Source organism: Macrosteles quadrilineatus, unplaced genomic scaffold (assembly GCF_028750875.1).
Source record: "Macrosteles quadrilineatus isolate MER2022 unplaced genomic scaffold, UCM_ALF_1.0 Scaffold_6__1_contigs__length_79288215, whole genome shotgun sequence".
Classification (NCBI taxonomy): domain Eukaryota; kingdom Metazoa; phylum Arthropoda; class Insecta; order Hemiptera; family Cicadellidae; genus Macrosteles; species Macrosteles quadrilineatus.
Genome location: NW_026542599.1, coordinates 42,367,011 through 42,388,067, shown reverse-complemented (window position 1 = coordinate 42,388,067; position 21,057 = coordinate 42,367,011). Strand labels below are relative to the sequence as shown.

Sequence of the window (21,057 nt, the reverse complement as noted above, 5' to 3'; positions counted from 1 at the left end):
AGACATTTGGTAATCATGGTAGTCCATCTAGTCTGATACATTACCTAGCACTACAATTAATTGCTATTGATTACACAATACTATTAATTTATAATTATTATTTAATTTGATATATCTTTAAACATCATTCACTGGGTGCGTATCTTTATCACCCAATACACCAATGCAGTTATTTGTATTTTATAAATAGTTTATTGACCTTTTCTACAAGAAATATTCATATTTGTTGCATGTTTACTTTTTTCTAAGTCTCTGATTTTTTGACGTTAAATTTTGCCCCTCTCCATTTCCAACCGTTTCTTCAGACTCCTATTTTGAGACAGGTTTATTTTGAGAGGACTGCCCATTTCACAGTCATCTTTCGTCTTCTAAGATTCTCCCCTTTAGTGAATTTCACATATTGGTGAGACCCGGTACCAATTCACTTTTTCGTTTTGAGGTCTCCCGAGGCAAAAGACACCATCCGTTCAAATTATTATATTTTTATCCAGAGTGAATCTCATAGGTGACCAATAGTGATGTAAGACAACCCGTTGCGTTGTTTCTAAAATGGTTTGATTAAACATTGTCCACTAAACCAATCCTAACGAATAACGTGAAAACACACACACATATATATATATATATATATATATATATATATATATATAGATATGTTTTTTTTTCTAAGACAGGGCGTTCCAAATACAATACATTATTATAGCACTTTTTAATGCAAACATTTCTGTGCGAGTGAAGTTTGGCTCTTTTCATTTGTGGCTTATATGTGGCTCTTTATTTGGAAAAAAATTACCATTTTGCCCTACCCTATATTTTTTTTTAAATGCAAAGACCTCTATTCTGAATAAAATGTCATTAAAATTGTGTAATATGAAATATTACAATAATAAGACAAAAACGAACACTCTGAACATTTCTATTCACCAATCGAGACTCTTACCTTTTCATCAGATTCGTCTGGGCAGTCGTAGTCCCCGTCGCAGCGCCACCTCGCGTTGATACAGTAGCTGTTGTTGCCGAGAGCGCAGGCGAACTCCGTGTCTGGCGAGCAGGTCTTGGGGGGACAATTAAGCTCGTCCGAGCGATCACCACAATCATCGTCGTGATCGCACACCCATCTCTGCTGCACACACTTGCCGTTTGCACACGTAAACTCGTCCGTGCGACATGTCTCGTCTGCGTTCATGACAATTGTACGATTATTTACCATTGCTTTGAGGATACTAAGGTAGACATTCAATTTTTACAACATACCATATCATTGAAAAATGCACTACTAGCATTTAGTATTAGTAACTATAAGCAGTGTTTATGTTCAAAATTTAGTTTATTTATAGATTAGCCTATGCTCTGGCTCAAAAATGTCTATTGGCCTGTTCAACTTCTTAATCAAACGTAAAAAATCTGTTCAACAAGATCGAGGAAAATTTTATTTTTAAGGGGATTCGCCACTGAAAAGGGTGAATTTTTTTATTTAATGAGGAAGGTCGTGAAACTATTTTTTTTCTAGTAGGGTATAGTTTAACAAAACATGGAAAAATTTTGGTTTACTTCTAAATATAAATTATAGGCGGTAAAAAAATAAAATAGAGGTTTTTTCGATCAATTTGTAAGGGGTTTTAAAAATCGATATTCTGAAGAGAGTTCTTTATGGATTTTGATAAATTTGGTGTTTTTTTAAAAACAGTTATCTAAACTTAAAATTTAGGTAGATTCATAATAATATCTCAGATACTTTTTTTGCTGTGACACATTAAATATAATTTTTCTTCAGAAAAAAGAATTAGTTTAAAAAAAACGTTATTATTCAGTACCTAATTAACTTAGATACCTAATTCTACCAAAATATTTTCCTAATACTGTCTAGAATAAGTAGTAAAAATTTCAACAATGTACCTGTAGTGGCTCTAAAGATATATCAAATTTTGTATTGAAAAACGTGAAATTTCAATGTTGCGGATAACCGCATTTGAATAAGAAGGTGTCCTATGATCTTGTAGCTATCGTAAAGAGCAAAACCCCTTGGTTATAACATATAATAACATTCATACATGGATTATATCATACTTTTTGGATGTAATAGGGTCCAATGTACAAAGATATGTAAAAAAATATTTTTAAAATTTTTCATGATTTTTACCTATTTTCAGTGGCGAATCCCCTTAATGGTAAAATTAGAATAAGATTTATTTACGATTGTATAGAATATGTCACATTTATCGGATACATCCTTATAATATTATATAAATATGGATTTATGCATGGATAATATAAATCAAATATTTTTTAACAGACTAATTGAGTAAACCATCTTTCATAAACGTAAGTTCATACAGAACATGTAAGAATTTGAAAAACAGCAGTTGCAAAGGATTAAAATATAGCAAACAAAAGAGAAATATACTTATACTGTATAATAACTGGTTAAAGTTATTACTTAATAATGTTAGTGTTAGCACAAATTGAATAGGTGAGATTAATTTTATATTTGCAATTAATAAGTCCCTTATTAGAATACACAACATATTTCATTCGCTAAGTGATACGAGCAGTAAAACCATAACATGCAATAATGGTTAACACAAACTTAACTTGCATTGCAATTATAACATAGGAATAGGGGGAGGAAGATTAAAAAAAAGAATGTTTACAGTTTTAAATTTCACTTATAACAAATCCAAAACACATTAACACCTGAATTTATTCGTAGGCTAAATGTCCCGTGAAAAACTAATACAGTCAATTATTATGGGCTCAAAACCATAATCCGTCAATATAAATGTTATAAAAATGAATTTTACAAGAGCATCACTTAATATTTTTATTCCAATAGTTAAAATTTCAACACATTTTATACTAAGATTTTATGGCATATTACGTAAAAATGGCATACATTCAATATACATCGTTATGAACCTTAACGTTTTGACAAAAAAAATAGGTCAACAAGTCTTGTGTCAAAGACCTCTAACCTCCACGATAAACTGTGTGATAAAATACTAAATTTGTAAACCCACGACTGCTTGACTATATATCTGGTACATGTTTTATATGTCTTGTGGGTTGGAGGAGAGCTTTAATTTATGCAAATACCTTATTTACTTGTTATTGATGTTTTAAAATGTAAGAGTAATTACAGATCTAAAATAATCCCGCAAGCAAAATCTTCTGCTGATATAAAAATATATGTATTTATTAGATTTATAATAGTTGTACCTATTTCTACTAACTGCATGAATTATTCTCACTAAGACTTATTCGGAATCCTTTGGAAGGATAATTGAACGGTTGTAAAAAACAAGATGGTCCCCAAAAAGGCTAGGGCTACCGTCATTCTAAAAAATTAAACTTATAAACTTTTGGGTTTTTTCGCTTTAGTTATAATGCCTGAGAAAAAATAAATAAAAAAGAACGTACAATCACACAAATCACTCTATCAGGCAATAAATGATCTTACTGCACGCTTTTTCATCGGAACCGTCTGCACAGTCAGCATTATCATCGCACATCCAAGTCAGGGGAACACATTCTCCTATAGAATCCCGACATGTGAACTCCTCTGGCCCACATACACGGTGTTCTAAAACACAGGGAATGGTACATTAGATATTAGGAGGAGGAACACACTCTCCCACTCATTAGTAAGACGCATGCGTTTATATTCACCTCCCAAAGTTGATTGAGTAATTAGTCCTGTAACATTTCAATACTCCCTGGAAATGCTAATTATTCCTGAAACCTGATGACTGGAACAAACATTTTACCACCATTATTTACACACCACATGCAATAAAGTTTAAGATCGAACATAACATCGGCTGTATATAAAATATATCTGGGGGTTCCGGATCGCCAAGTGTGGTGAACACTATTTCTGAAACAAAACATATAACGTAAACTATTCACTTAGGCGAAACGTGTAACGGATTAAGGGTAGCTCAGAACTCAAAGGTCAGGTGAAACTATAAGCAGTAGGTACATAAATCCACAAAACAAAGAGTTTGCACAAATATGCGAAAACAACTTGTTAAACTCCATTGCTTTCATATAGAACACTCTAGTCCTATATATAAATCATTCTCAATAGTTATTTTTCCATCTATAGAAAGTACACATTATAAAAGTTCAGCTACTCCCACCATAAATACATTTTGAATTTAAATTTGCACCAAATCACAACGAAAATGCATTAGGAATATTTTCGCAATGCAAATCATTGAATAATAAGCCACTAATAGAATATTTACAAGAACTCCGTGAGTTCAACCAAAGATGCACTTAGCTTAGCCGGGAATATTGAATGTTTAGCATAACAAACAGAAATGTGCCTTTGTGAAGGGTTTCCGAATTAATTACCTAAGGCGAAGTGGTTGGCGTTGAACAAAGACAAGATTCAAACTTGTTGAATCTCTTGGCTTTGAAATGTTCTTGTTTTAGTAGCCCCCGGTGATGGAACAGTTGAGATGTTTGTTGTAAATGCATTCTGAGATTTACTTAAAATGCGTATTTATCTTTTAATTATGTTACTAAAAAAAGGAATCTAAAGATTACATATATCAAAATTAATTTTGTAATTGAGGAATTTAATTTAAGTTCTTAGACCAAAATTACTATTAAGGTCCAAGTATGAGCCCTGCAAAACTAGGAACCATCAAAACACAAATACTAATTACTATTAGGATTTGAGTTTATACAGAGTGATTGATATATATGTGCCAGCCGTTTTATTCGAAAACCATAAGAGATATAAAAAAAGTTAAACGGTAAGTGCCTTGGATTTTTATTTTAAAAATTGTAGTAGAGTCGAAAAAATTATTTTAGCCGCCATTTTTCCAACATGGCCGCCTACTTTGATTTTTCTTATGGAACACCCTGTATTTTATGATGTATTCTGGTAGAAAATGTAATTTTAAGACGATTTTATTCGCGTAATTCTTTTCATAAACCTAACCGTTTCAAAGATAATATTAGTTACAGTTTTGAAATTTCGGCATGAGAAAGAGTTTCGATAAAGGCCTAAAAGCAGGCATGCCAGCTGTTTTATTCGAAAAGAATTTAAAATCTCACAACTTAAACCATTATTATCTTTGAAACTGTTAGGTTTATAAAAAAAATACAAGAATAAAATCGTCTTAAAATTACATTTTCTACCGGAATACATCATAAAATACAGGGTGTTCCGTTAGAAAAATCAAAGTTGGCGGCCATATTGGAAAAATGGCGACAACAATATTTTTTTCTACTAGACTACAATTTTTTAAATAAAAAATCCAAGGCACTTACCGCTTAACTTTTTTTGATATCTCTTATGGTTTTCGAATAAAACGGCTGGCACACTTATATCAATCACCCTGTATAGTCTCTAGTTTAGCAGGTTTTTTTTTGCTTTACACAAGTGTACTTTCATATGATCGTTTGTTATACAGTCAAACTATATCAATAAAACTAGATTTACTGGGGTTTTACGGTGGGATATGAAGGAAACATAAAAAAATAAGCCCTTTTACAGCTGAAAAAAGTTGATCGCATTACCAATGATAACAAAACGTTGCCTATATCCGTAATCACTACCACCTACTTCTACAAAATAATCTATTTCCTATGAGCTACTATAAAAAATTAAAATTAATTGAAAAAAAAAAACAGTTACTCTTCCCATAGTCATTGAGATCAATATAATAAATTAAGAAGACTTATCGAAGCAATTGTTTCGCCCATCCAAAACACACAAACGCCTGTCGCAGCTGCAATCCCACGCAAAGCTAAAGGGACAGATTCCTGTAACAGTTACAGGGCCCTGTTCACCCACAAATACACAAAAACAAACATAATTTATTACCTGAAATTCGGTTGATCACAGTTAGGGTCTACAATAAATTAGTCTTAGAGCCTAAAGGAAATTGTACTTGAGTTTTTTTGAACTTACTATTTCTTTGATTTCTGAACCACCTTAGTATATTTTATGGAAAGCTATTGCTAATGACCAAAATGGCACATTCAGATTTTAAACTACTATACCATAGATAGCTAGGAAACCTCTAGAAACGCAATCCTGCTCGCAGCCCTCTGTTGGTTTTCACAATCCTAAATTCTACAGGGAAAATCGAAAACTGGTTATACAATATAATATTATTTTGGTTACACAACTCCAAAATTCATTCCAAACCAGAACAGACGTAGACATTGGACTTGGACAAACAGACAATCGTTCCCTGAAGATTCCACCAGGATTCATGGCATTTCCCTCCGACTGAAAAATACTTACATTCACAAGACTTTTCATCTTTCCAATCTATACAGTCTGCATGACCATCGCATACCCAGTCCCTGGGAATACATTCTCCGTTACCGCACGTGAAGAACCCAGGTTTACATTCAATTGAACCTATAGCACTCAATAGTTAGTAGAAAAACAGACGAGTACAACAAATAAATACGTATTACCTAAGAAAATAAATACATATAAATCTTGAAATACAAGATAAATTCATATAAATGTTGTAAATACAAGATTGACGATTTATGACTATTTAAAAATAAATTAGACTTGCCTTTAATTTTAAAATTGGTAGATTGTAATCTTATGAAAACCTTCTAAACACAAATTGAATCGAAAATAAATCACTAAAAGGTATTTTACATTCAATTGCTACCATAAAATTTAAGCAAGCTTTTGACGTTGTGCAAATACATTATATTTATTGAAGTTTTCCTCCTTTCAACAGATATAAAGAACTTGAAAGGGGCGAGTTTGGAATGTAATTCAATTCCGAGTAAGTTGTGAGAAGATTGCACTAGTGAATACAGATTATTAAATTTAGTTGAAGGTGTTGTGGATGCAAATACAATTCTATGTAACTACTCGTATAATTGGGTTATTGAGTTCATATTACAGTAATATTTCAGTACCGAATGAAATAATTAAAATTGGTATTTATGATTTAGCGTCTTTTCTGAGAGTATTAAGTTAATAAATCATAACGGAACATTGTACATACGAATTAATAAAATCCATAGGAAAGTTACTAGACACCAAAACAACAACAACTTCAAAGATTATGCTGCCTTAACAATTAAATAACTTGATAAATTGGTTTGTCTTTGTATATGTGCTAACACCTCAAATGTAAAAACATCTGGGGAAGCACTGAGGTTTTATTATAAACCTATTTATCAGCTGTTACAATTACTACTGTACACGTCAAAGACAAACACATCTTGAGTTGACAAAAGCTTACTTGTTTGGTGTAGTAAATAAAAAAAAAAAAAATAGCAATATCAACAGAATATTCCATTGTTAATTACTCCCCTTACATATTTTTGATGTGTAGAGTATTCTATTAATAGTTAAACTATGTACGAAATGTTTACTACAGGTTTCAAGCTTTCAAAATAGTATTACACTGTTTACACAAAACACAAATACTCACGACAAGTATGAGGATCTTCATCGCTGCCGTCTCTACAATCGTTCTCGTTGTCACATTGCCAGTGAAGTGGAATACATCTGTTGTTTTTGCACTTGAACTCCGTGGATGAACATGATCGATTTTCTGAAACAAAAATAAAATGTTCTACTATCGTCACGTGTAAAGAGGAAAACCCCCTTTTGTTATAGCGTATAAAGTGTAGACTTAAAGGTTTTATTTTGATCATGTTACATATGAACCAAGTCTCCTACATTTTGTTATAACTATAATGTTGGTTACCTTGAAGAGTATGGCTGAATATTATATACGCAATCCGTTATATGCAAGATTATTTTTTATGACCGCAAGCAAAATAAAAAAACAGTAATATATTTTGTTTTCATTTATACTTTCACTCATATAAAATGTAATTCAAAGATTTCCAATTAAATTCGTGACAAACGTAAAAGAATAATAAAAAAAAAATTATTATGGGTTTTTAAACTTAAGGTGCCAAAAGAAAACCATACAATTCAAGCATTCAAAATTATATTAAAATATTTTCACTCATTACTAAAAATATCACCAAAGAGCAAGGATCTTAATCCCAGCTATAACAGTAATTGATATAATGCAACTCTATAATTACATATTTTCAGAACGATTAAATTAGAACGCTAAATGAGAAAACATGGTAATTCAATACAAACACACAGGTACCTAATGAAGCAGAAAACCCGTATTTAATCAGTTATAAATAATGACCCACAATAACACACTCATGTATGATATCACTCTAAAACCATATTAATAACCAGCAGAATTTTAACACTTTAATCAATTTATTCCCGTAACACGCTCATTAAATATGTTTTTGATTCAAACTGAGTGGACGAATGAGAATGTTCTATTCCCATGTTAAAATGTTCAAATCCGAGTTATCACATTTAACTAGATTTTTGTGGCCAATATTTAAATAAAAAAAAATTATGATTCTATTTGAGAGCTTCATTTGATTGTATTTTAAGATAAAACAAGTATGTATAACATTTTGGTGTTCTAATTCAAATGTTTATACGAAAAATACTTAGAAATGTTTTATTTAATATCATCATAGACTAATACTATTTTATGTGATTATATGTTAACACTACGTATAACAGTGTGTGCTCTTAGTCCCTTACATTAAATAATTAATATAATACGTTTAACAAATCTTATAATATTAGCATCATGTTCCACGTAAAACAATCGGCAATTAAATAAGTTATGAAATTTAAATCAGATTAACTAAATAAATTAAAACCACGTTATGTGCATAATATTTTATTTTAAGGCTTACCAAATAATTACTATACTCATAAATTACTTTGACATACTAAATTACTTTGAAATGTAATAAAATAAAACAAAAAAATAATAGTTACAAATCATAAAACATATTTTATCATGATATAAAAGACACAATCAACTGCTGTATTTTGAAATGTCAACGTAAGCAGAGAACATGCTTGCTGTAGCTGCTCTTAACATTTAGGTTAATAACATTTCCCTCGCGAAATTACCCGCCGGTTATTGCTTTTAACGCGCCCTTTTCATCTGCTACATAGCAAATTGAAACATTGGTGGTACAGAAGTCAATTTACGCTTTTAAAAGTTAAGGCTCGTAAATAACTGTTAGTATAGTTAACGATTAAACACCTCATGAAATATTTATTAAGATGCTTTCATAGCAACGTTTTAAAATGTGTTTAATGGGTAATGGGTAAGTAAGAATAAGGGTGGTTAGTTTAATCTTTTAAATTGTACTAAGTATTAATGGATACTCAGATTTTTTAGCGTCGCTAAAAACACTTATGACGCTATTTTAGGCTATATCAAAACGTAAATACCAACGATACTTTAGAGGATAACTATTTATTAAAACTGGTTCGTGTTAGTGTTCCTTACAATAGCTTTGATAATTTTTATATTAGCTCCTATGATAATGTTAGTATTTTAAAAGCATTTAGAATATGACATTCTTTGTTAGCGATTGAAAGAATATCAGTCGTACACTGGGACGGAAACCCTATGTAAATTTAGAGTACATGTACCATGTTTTGGATTGATAATAAAACCTTATTATTGTTGTGTCTAATGTTTTTAGTAATGTCACTGTCTAATGTTTATTTTTTATTTTTTATGATATAATAATTTATATTCAATGATAATATCTCCATAGAGAATAAGGCGAGGACAGGATTGGTTGAGATGGAGCTTCACGAGTGTAATACTTTCATTAGTGAAGAAGGACTCTTCTTTATACAGGGTGTTCATTTGAAAACTTTCCATATCTGTTGTGTGCAAAGGTAAGGCTTTTAACACTTGTTTGTTCTCATTTTCCCCTAATTTGGACATGCCAAATCCAATAAAATTATTTTCAATTTCGAAAAATGCCCCAAAAGGGCCCAATTTGGGGGGTAGGGGTGCTTTTTGAGAAATTTTCAAATGTAAACATGGGTTGTGTGATACATCAATTTAAAGGTCTAATCGCCCCGACTATTTTGGTGCAATAAAAATGTAATTATCTTTAACCGTATTTACAGGGTGGGTCAAAACGTTTTAAAAAAGGACTTTGAAGTTAAGTACCGTATTACCCGAACTACTGAACGGAACAGCGCCAAATTTCTTTCCAAGCTTATTCTTGATCTACTCTTTAAGATAACTTGTAATAAGGGCATTTTCCATGTTATTTTCTAATTTTTAAAAAATCTCAAATTTTAAGAATAAAAGAAAGCTGAAAACTCAAAATTCTTAAATAGCAAGGTATAACAAATTTCATACCACGTGAAAGGTCCTTTTTTAACAAACATTTTACGTATTTAAGTTTTCTTTCTATCTCTTACCGTTTAAAAATTGCAGTAGAAAAACTGAATTTTCCATAGTAATATTGCAACTAGTTTTCTAATAAAACAGACAAAATTCGTCTCTAGACACATTTAATGGTGCATTAACTGAAGGAAACAATTCATGATTATTGATACCCTGATTGACAAACAAGTCATTACGTTTTACTTTGTGAAAAACAAGTCTTATAGCTGATGAGGACAACCTACATGTGGACCGCTTTCTGTAGTACCATTGACTAGTCAATGGTAGTACTAATTTCAAAAAGTACTATTTTCTGTAGTATCTAATCGAATATGGTGTACACTTAAAAAAATAGACTTTATTTTTACTTATTGGGCAGAACAAAAGTGTTTCAGGATAACTGCAAATTGTTTAACAATAAATATCCAGGTAAGACCTTAAGTCATAAAGCTGTAAATGATTTAGTTAAGAACTTTCTGAAACTGGCTCAGTTACCAATGAGAAAAGAACAGGATGAAGGGTCCAAGATGAACTGACACAAGTAAAAGTAGTTGATCAATTTGTAATTAATCATAATACATCGTTGAGCAAAGTGCAATGTGTTTTGTTAGAAAACTAGTTATAATTTTACCATAGAAAATTCAGTTTTTCTACTGCAATTTTTAAACGGTAAGAGATAGAAAGAAAACTTAAATACGTAAAATGTTTGTTAAAAAAGGACCTTTCACGTGGTATGAAATTTGTTATACCTTGCTATTTAAGAATTTTGAGTTTTCAGCTTTCTTTTATTCTTAAAATTTGAGATTTTTTAAAAATTAGAAAATAACATGGAAAATGCCCTTATTACAAGTTATCTTAAAGAGTAGATCAAGAATAAGCTTGGAAAGAAATTTGGCGCTGTTCCGTTCAGTAGTTCGGGTAATACGGTACTTAACTTCAAAGTCCTTTTTTAAAACGTTTTGACCCACCCTGTAAATACGGTTAAAGATAATTACATTTTTATTGCACCAAAATAGTCGGGGCGATTAGACCTTTAAATTGATGTATCACACAACCCATGTTTACATTTGAAAATTTCTCAAAAAGCACCCCTACCCCCCAAATTGGGCCCTTTTGGGGCATTTTTCGAAATTGAAAATAATTTTATTGGATTTGGCATGTCCAAATTAGGGGAAAATGAGAACAAACAAGTGTTAAAAGCCTTCCCTTTGCACACAACAGATATGGAAAGTTTTCAAATGAACACCCTGTATAACATGGTCATCACGACTAAGGATGTATTCAAATTTATTTAATGAAGATTGCGGTTGTCTACTTATAACTTAGTATTAGTTTGAATACAAAACATGATCCATACAATGATTTGTAGATATATAGGAATTGATGACTAAGGTGAAATGAATTGCAAATTAAAAGTGTTAGGTTATAAAAATATATTCCTGATATAGAATATGCTAAAATTAAAAAGATTTGTGTGTTATAACTAAAATAAAATAATACGTCTAATGACATTAGTTAATCAAAATTAGTAACATAGATATTTAAACTTGAACTTGTTGACTAACAAGACGGTAAACGCATATAAAATATTGTAATTTAGATTCGCTCATTAGGGATAATGATTGGAATGACCAATCAAAATAGATCACCATTTACTGTATTCCATATGTATTTGTTGTCTTTAAAGTGATTAGTGGAAATATAAATATACATGTAACAAGTGTGTTATAAGAAGTATTTTTATTTTCTTTCAGAAAACTTAATTAAATGCACGATGTTGACCAAAAATTTATTTTCCTAAAAATCTAATCAAATCAAAATAAACTTTATTCTAAAAAAAAGTGTACAGTGGAAAGTAAACATACACTTTCAGTGAGACAAAACATCTTACTTACTATTACATAAAATAAAATAAAATTATACATGTAAAACATTATAATAGTATCAAATAGTTAGGGACAATATTAAATAGAAAAAGTGACAAAGTATTTGAGATTTTAAAGAAAGTTAAAACATATTGTAATACCTATTACCCCCCCCCCCCCCACCAACCATCATGCACTCACCAAACAATTTTGGTAGAATTTTGATTAAAATTGGTCAAGAAGTTCTCATTAGATAGCTGCAAATATCCAGACATATATTTTATTTCAATACCAATAAAACTTATATGATTTACCAAATGCTAAAAAGTGTGTTTAATTCGGTTTTTTAAACCCTGAGGACTCACTATATCACTGAATTATGTATGTTTCGTACCTAGGCCTAGGGCCGAAAATTAGGTTTTGCTGGCTCGAGATAATTTTTTAAGCTCGAGACGATGTCGAGAGCTTTAAACAATCGAGAGCTGCAAAACACTTTCGGCCTGTGGTACGAACGCTATTTTTCACCACACTATACAAAATTGAGAAAATATATAGAATATGCACGTATAGGGGCCTAATGTACCTATTACCAAATAAAATTGTAAAATACAATTTTTTTATCATCCACATAATATTTTCACGTTAAGTTATTAATATAAAAAAATCTCCAATACGGAAAAATTTAGTTAAAATAAATTTTTAAATTATTGACTTAACTTTTTGGATTTATTTCATATGAAACTTTGAAAAAATAAAACACTTGATACAATAACAAAACAATACATTCATATTTAAAACGGAATTTTTATTATAAAATATAATAGCAATGGAAAGCTAACATACATAATAAATAGCTATTTAATATCAACGTTATCATATCAAGCAGAAATGCTCGCGGTAGCTAGGCTACTCTTAACATTTAGGTTAATAACATTTCATTCGCAAAATTACCTCCCAGTTATTGCCTTACAAACGCCCTTTTCATCTGCTACGTAGCAAATTGAAACATTGCCAGTACAAAAGAACCTTTACACGATTGAAAACAACGAGATATTCACTTTTAGCCTTAGGTAGCAATTAACATGTTTAAGTATTAAATTAAATTGATTATATTTGTTTCGAAATGTTAAATAGGTTGGATTTAATGAAGTTCATCGGTGTTTTTGATAATCATGTTGCAATATAACGGTGAGTATTTCCATGAGTTACAAACCGGTAATCTTTGAGTTGACTCTTTTAAACTTGTTGTAAGTATGACTGTTATTCGTTTTGAAATAACTTCTGTAATACTTTGCAGTTGCTTGAATTTGAACAACATGTACACTGGTTTTCTGTAAATATCCTTCAAAAAATACTACTTAATATTGTATTGGGAGCAAGCTAAATATTTTCAATAAGTTCTTCATCTCAATCTTATTAAAAGAGTCCTGGGACGAATTTACGTTGATTTTAGAAGGTTTTTAAACGTACAAATGTTTTCGTTCAACAAAAAGCAATGAATATAACGGACAGCTTCACGTTAGTAAATTTAGTTTATGAAAAATTGTTTAGGTCTGCTTTCAGGTTGATTCACAATATTGGTAAAAAGTCGGTAAGAGGGATTTGCCTCCAAACTCTTCAGAGCCGCTTCAACAAAAATTAGTGTCGTGAATAGATTTTTTAAATTTTAAACAGAAACGGGTTTGAAATTACTAGTTTTTAATGTTAAAGATTAAGTGTAGGAAAACTTTTTTTGTCATCGATCTAATTAAAAAAAAATATTGGTGTTTACTTTCAGATCTATATGAATTTGAGAAACCTTTTAGGAACTAATGTTTAGTCCTGATGTGGATAGTGATTCACTTTAGTGAAACTCTCCTATCTTCATAATTATATTTCTTTACTCAAATTGTCTTGTTAAGACGACAAGTAACTCAATCTTTAAATAATAAAAAATGACTACTAAGAATAAAATGGTCAATGCATATAACAATAGCCATTAAATAGCAATTACCTAGTTTGACTCAGTCTGAAAGCTATTTCGTCCATTGCTTGCACGTGGTGCAATAATGATGTACTCTGAAGTGCAACTGAAAGCCTCAAATCTTGTATAACGCTCTTTAATGAATACAACGAGGTCGTTTGAATTGTAACATTATTTTAATATAATGGGTTGACCCAAAATATTTGAAGTATACAAACTCCAAATATTTTGTTCTCTAGTTTGGGATACAACATTTGTTCAATTAATATAGTTTGTATTTGTATTTTATATTGATATATATATATATATACATACACACATATAAAGGGTGGAAAAAATTCCCGGGATGGTTAAATGTTTCAAAAGGTAATAAAGATAACTTGGTACGCATCTACTGGGCATTAATATTATTTTAACACATTCAGTGATGCATTACCTCCTCAGGGGGATGGCTCCCTAGGAGTCAGAAAAAATCTTAAATTACGCATAGTTTAAAATGCACATAAAATTAAAGGCCTTAGTTAGTAAAATACAATGCCGGAATCCCAAACTCAAATGAACAACCGAGTCAAAAACTACAGCTTTTCTAAGATGCATTGAATTTGCATTGATATTATACGCTACAATCTCAGGCATCAACTAGAAGTCTGAAGAGACTCATAAACGTATAAATAGCTAGATATGCACATCAAATTAAAGGTCTTAATTCGTAGAATACAGTGGAATACAATGCCACGGATTTGAGCTCAAAAGAATAACTGAGTAAAATATGGCAGATATAAGATATCTTTGAGATGCTGCAATTTTCGATTCGGATGTCCGTTTGAGTTAAAATTCGCTTCACTAGTAACAATCTTCAATTTAATGTGCATATTAATGTATGCTTGTATTTAAGATTACCTTATGACTCTTAGCGGGCCGCCCCCCTGAGCAGGTAGCGCATCACTGAATAATGTGTTAAAATTATTTAAATGCCAATTAGTGGTTTCCCAATTTTAAAGCTCTATGTCTATTACTTTTTGTAGTTTTTGTGAATTTAACTGTCCCGGGACTTTTATTCCACTCTATATCCTATACACCAAGTATATGAACTAAAAGAAAATAATAAATTTATTTATTTTTCTCATTTTGTCGCATATTTTTGCATATCTTACTTAGATTCCTGTATGTAAAACACACGTTGTATATGCAGACTAATAACCATTCATTCAATACAATTTCATGTACCGGTAAATAGCATAGTACGTTGTCAATATTCATATTGGTTCTTGTATATTACACATATTACACATCCAATTGCATAATTTATATCCCTTAACTTTTATTACTTGTAAACTCCATTAAATATATAATGGAATACACCAAAAGTTCAGAAAGTAATCTTGTTATGGATACATATAATTCAGCACGTTTAAAATAACTTCCGAAATAGATTGTAAAAACATATTTTGAATATGTAATATGTTTTACAAAATCTTATTCAAATCTATGAGTATTATAATAATTCTTTTGATCAAAAATATAATACTATAATTACAATCCCAAGTAGGAAGTAAAATATATGTGGTAAATCGATGTAGAAAAACTATATAAATAAGAAAATTAATACGTAATACGGGACTTGGATTTAGACATTTATGTTATGAAACTAATACGATATTTTAAGCTTTTTTAAATTTACCTCTTTGCTACGCAGGGATATTTCTTTTCCAAGGCTCATTTAGGTGTGTTTTATTCTAGAGCTATGTTTTAGAAATAACGCGGCTAGGGTAATGGAGTTAATGTGGCGTGACGAAGGGTTTTATCTTTATGGGCAAGAGGCAGCGTTGCAGGCAGACGGAAATACAGCTCTTGTAAGAGTGGTTACACATTTATTGCTGAAACATAATTTATACTGGATTTATTGTGGAGGCAACTATTTCATGAAAAATAAATTGAATGCTGAAATCAATCAATTACGTGTGGGTTCAAGAATGTCAATTTGAGAATAGAATATAATATAATAAACTATTTTTGGGATCACATAAAAGTACCTGTAAAGGGTTGTCAAAGCATAATTAAATTATCTATTTTCATCATTGAATATCTAAAAAAAATTAAATTCTTGAATAAAAAACTATTCAACTATAGCTATAGTTTATAGGAACTGTAATGTAAAACACGACACTGGGCTAAGCCTTGAAAAACCTCATAATTGGTTTAAGATTTTCAATGTTATTTAAATCATTTATAAAACTAATTAACACGACACAACGATCTAAAGATAAACACATATTTACCTCGTTGGTGCAACTTATGATTATACCTACAGATCAGATGCTGTGGGTGATATGCACGGATGCATATCCATATGCATACGTCCAATATAGCATGACTCGGTCTATATAGATACTGATGGATGCTAGCCATCTTCATTTGCATTATTGCTATAGTAGTCATGTAATTTTAATATTACCTTTTTTTCACAGTACGATTAAGGTTTTATAATCTTGTTTTAAAATACGGTATGTATTTATATATTCACTCAATTATCTTGAAACTAATTTTAAATTCAAAAGGAATAATACTATTTTAACTTTTTAAATTTGCTATACCAGTTACATTAAAACAATATTACACAAACGTTGCAGTTTTTAAATTTTAAAAGTCGTACATAGTGGGTGATATTTTTTAATTTGAGTGTGACCCAGATTTAGTATGTTATTTGATTGCCTAAACGTCTTGACGTTGCTTGAACAATAAAATACTGTAAGGATAAACAGTATAGTTAAAAATATAAATTTCGTACCAGTGTTTTTTGAGTATACAAATTATAAGACGTGTCAAAAATGAAAAATTACATAACACAAACAAGTTAAACACATTTTTTTATAAATTGTATAAATGACCATTCAATATTTAACTAAAATTTTTAATAAAGAAACTATAAACGAAACTGTCTTCAACTCTCTTGTCAGTAGTTTCATTTAACTAAGTATTTGTATTCCTCCTTAACGTAAACCTAGTTTTGTAAAGTAGGGCATCGAAGAAATCTGGGAACTTATCAATTGATTGAATCTTGAAAGCATCCAGCATACCAACTACAACAAGAAGCTTGTCATTTGCTGGAAACGCTTTTCCGTAAATGCAATTTATTTAGTAGAAATAAAAACAGTTATGGTTATATTTAATACAACTGTTGTACACTTGTTTTATCAATTTTACTTTCATGAACAATCAATTGTAAAATAGTTCAAAAATTACTAAATTCTGGGGAAAGTTTTACTTGGCTCAGTTTGCTATAAATAAAACTACTTTATTTGGATATTTGTACAAAATTGTTTATATAATTGAGAAATGGGTCATTTCATACCACAAAATACGTTTCTTTAATTCATCCGTAGATTTTATGTGCTCAGAATATTCTTATATGCTATATCAATAGTTTCTGATTATCATTTAGACGAGCATGATCTATAGTGTGTATGTATCAATAAAAATAAGTTCTACCGACAAAGTTTGATTAATTACGTTAGAAGTCATCAGAATATTCTATGAAGAGATTGGACGTTAGCAAGATTGGATGGCAAAAGATTGTTTGAAAGGGCGCACAGGAGTGCCACACCTTCATTAAGGGAACCTCTGAGGGCTCTACATTCAGTAATTGGGTGTATGTTCAGTAGTTGGGTTCTATTGAAATGGTCAATGGGCAAAATACCTACTTGTTGTATACATCATATAAATTTAATTGTAATAGAATTTTTTTTTAATCAATGGGTTATACCAGTACCAACGAACTGAGCTATGCCAATAATTGTTCAATTGGTTTAGATTGTTAAAACAACATAAAAAATCAATATTTTACATTCATTCATTTTGATTTCTATTGTTTGGGTTAAGGGGAGTTTTAATTGCCTATTGTGTAAGGCTGGTAATCTATATACGCAAGCAGTTTTCTTTTCACAGTCATAACTCAATAACGGCTTGAAGGATTTTAAAGTTTGAGGTGTCAAATTAAAGGCATTTTCACATAGATGTGCAAATACGTCTCAGAATATTTAGAAAGGGCACCACTTAAGTACAAAAGGGAGCTATAGTTTGAAAGGTGGCGCTATCTGTTGACATTTAATCAAACTCATTTCCCTTTGTTTACAAATAACATATGAAATAGTTTTTACGGCACAGACTGCAGAACTTAAAACTTCCAGAGCAAAGCTGGAATTTATATTTTGTTTCAATCTGTTAACTAAGTCTGGTTCATAATGAAGAGAAATTTCTTACTTCATTTGCATTTAAAATCAAATGCCGCCAGTACGACGAAGAACTGTGAGTGACTGGAGGGAACGCGGACATGACCGCTTGCATCAACCTCTCAATTGAAAATTTGATGAGTACATAGTGGTAGTACCACCGTTGTGATAGTCCAATCTCGGACAAATGAACGTTAAATATTTACATTGTAGTGGCTTACATATTTTTTAGAAAAGACTGACCGAGACAGTTAAGTTTGTAGGCTACTCTTTGTTGCAATAAATGAAAGGTTCGTTTACCTCATTTGTGCAATTCACCACAATAAACTTCTTATTGGAAACTCCCAATCTGAATTATTTGGATAAAGTTCGTCAATTCAGTTCTGCCTTTACCATAGTCAGCTCCAAAGCTCATTAAGATGAGAAAGTTCCACAGGGAATCTACAATTTTAAGATCCGTGACACGTTTTACCACCGAGTGGGTCCTCTAGTTCCTGAAGATGGTGATTATCCTGAATACGCACATATATATAAGTAAGTACGACAATGTCACTAGAACCAAAATGAGAACTAAGCGGAAAAAAATGCAATGAAAAAATATGCGGGAAATAGGGTCACAATGCCAACCCATTTGCAAATCTTTGAAGACTGGCAGACATTATGTAGGGACGAGAGCTCCGAGGAGTCAAGTGAGATTCTTATGTACGTAATAAGAGACGGAAGAAGTGTCTTCCCTCGCTACAATGGTGCTACCTGTGTAGATTTCGCAGCAATTTTTAAAGCTGAAAACAAAGCACCACCTGGCCAAATAAATCGTATAGCTTTTTCCAACACTAATAATGTTAAACGCGTATCCATTATAGATCTGTCGTTAGATCCACTTGCTTACCCTCTTATGTTCCCAACCGGAGACTTGGGTTGGGGCCCCTAATTTAAATACGCCTAAACAGAATAATTTAACAATGCTAGAACAAAAGTAGCGATGGTTGGCGTCAAGAGAAGAATTGCGGTACATTAGGTCAAAAGCTTACTTTACAGTGTGTGGTTGACATCTACGTGCTCATAGAGTGACCTCGCCTACTATACATAAGAGATAACCAAAGCAGTATGAGAGTGAATGTAAATTTTAATATTGTAGATTGCTTTTATATTTTTTACATCATAATATTTTTATATTTCTACAATCAGTCATATAAATTATTTTAGAGTGACTCTTTGATTAAAGTATTGCTGTTTATGTTTTTTGTTTATTTTTGTATGCAAGTTTCAGTTAGCTTCTGTAAATTAAAAGAACCAAATGTTCTCAAACCGTGTCCTCTTCCATTGCAAACACAAAGCATTAGTATAACTGCAATAAGCATTTTATACTTATTCGCCAACCCCGTACGAAGGACGGGTATTCAGCTAGTTTAACATACTTTAATTTGTATCATGCACACATCTTAGGTTGTAAATTAAAAATCAATATGTAATCTAATAAATTACACAAGTTTTTATGCCTTACTGACCTAATACAATACTTTAAATAGGTTGAAACATAGTGGCACCCACGGGTTTTCTGTGTCACCCACGCTTGTGTCATTGCACCTCTAGTAAAATGAACAAAGTTTAATGTTTTTACCACTAAGAATAAAACAATTTTAAACTTAAGTTTTGAAAAATACATAAATCTGCAAAAGAGCGCAGGAAATATATGGTATGCGTCATTATTGCAGTTTATATACTGCCTGAGCATGTTATACCGATGGGAAAGATGGCAAGAGAAATAGCTACAGATGCATATGCATATGTATACGTCTAATATAGCATGACTTGCTATGGATACTGATATTTAGGCCATCAACATTTGCATTATTGGACCGAGGCTGATCAATGTTTTAACACTGCATCAGGCTTTTCTCAAAATAAAATTAAGACCGTAGTACCATGTTTTAAAATTTAGCATGTACAGTATTTATATTTTTGTTCATTATCTCACATAATTATAAAGGAAAGAAAAAGCTTAGGTTTTAAATAAATTCTACGCTGGTAATCTTTTTGTTTTGTTCAAGTTGTTTAAAAACGTAAGAATAGTTAAATATTAATTCAAACCGGATTAATTTACTTCCTTACCTAACGTGCTAGATTTTTGATAGAAAAAAAAAACTGTTTTCCAGTACGATAGTGCATTTTCAATCCTAAATATACCTTAAGTTATGGAGATGAGTTTTGCTTAGATAGAAGCATTGGTATTGACCTGACGGCGAATGTGTCAGGCAAAAAACGTGAAAGCAACCAACGCCACCAGTTTGATATTCCTGACAAAATATACTTTAAGAATTAAAAATATAATTAAAATATCATATTAAGATTTTATACCAGTGTTTTTAAAGTGTGTGCAAAGTGTACAGAAGAACTACGCTTCCTGGAGCTAAACTAATTCTTAAAAATGCTATTATATTGGCAAAATAATGTAAGCACACTTAAAAGTACCTTTAACCCACTTATCGATGGATTTTGATAAATAAATAAATGTTATTTTAAACATACTTAACTGTATCCTAGTTTTGTCAAGTAGGACACTGAAAAAGTCTAGGACTTATCAATTGATTGAATCTTAAAGCCATCCAGCATACAAATGACAAGAACAGTTTGTCTTTTACTGGATTTGCCAAGCTGCAGGAAATAACCTTATGCTATTATCAAATACAGCTATTGTAACTTAACTTTTTTAACTTTGATTTAACGACCAATAATAC

General features: G+C 31.0%; 1 protein-coding gene across 5 annotated transcripts in view; it reads right to left on the bottom strand.

Moving 5' to 3' along the window:
- The window catches only part of LOC128996837 (very low-density lipoprotein receptor-like), a 335,698-nt gene that overhangs the window by 19,684 nt on the left and 294,957 nt on the right, over positions 1–21,057 (bottom strand). For 4 of the 5 annotated variants that reach the window (XM_054422334.1, XM_054422336.1, XM_054422338.1 and 1 more), the window contains 3 exons: positions 7,431–7,553; positions 3,458–3,580; positions 941–1,176 (listed from right to left, as the gene is read on the bottom strand). In XM_054422334.1, the coding sequence (XP_054278309.1) occupies positions 941–1,176; positions 3,458–3,580; positions 7,431–7,553 (482 nt within the window). Of the gene's footprint in view, positions 1–940; positions 1,177–3,457; positions 3,581–6,265; positions 6,386–7,430; positions 7,554–21,057 lie in introns of all 5 variants that reach the window. The other variant, XM_054422335.1, reaches the window with a different exon arrangement.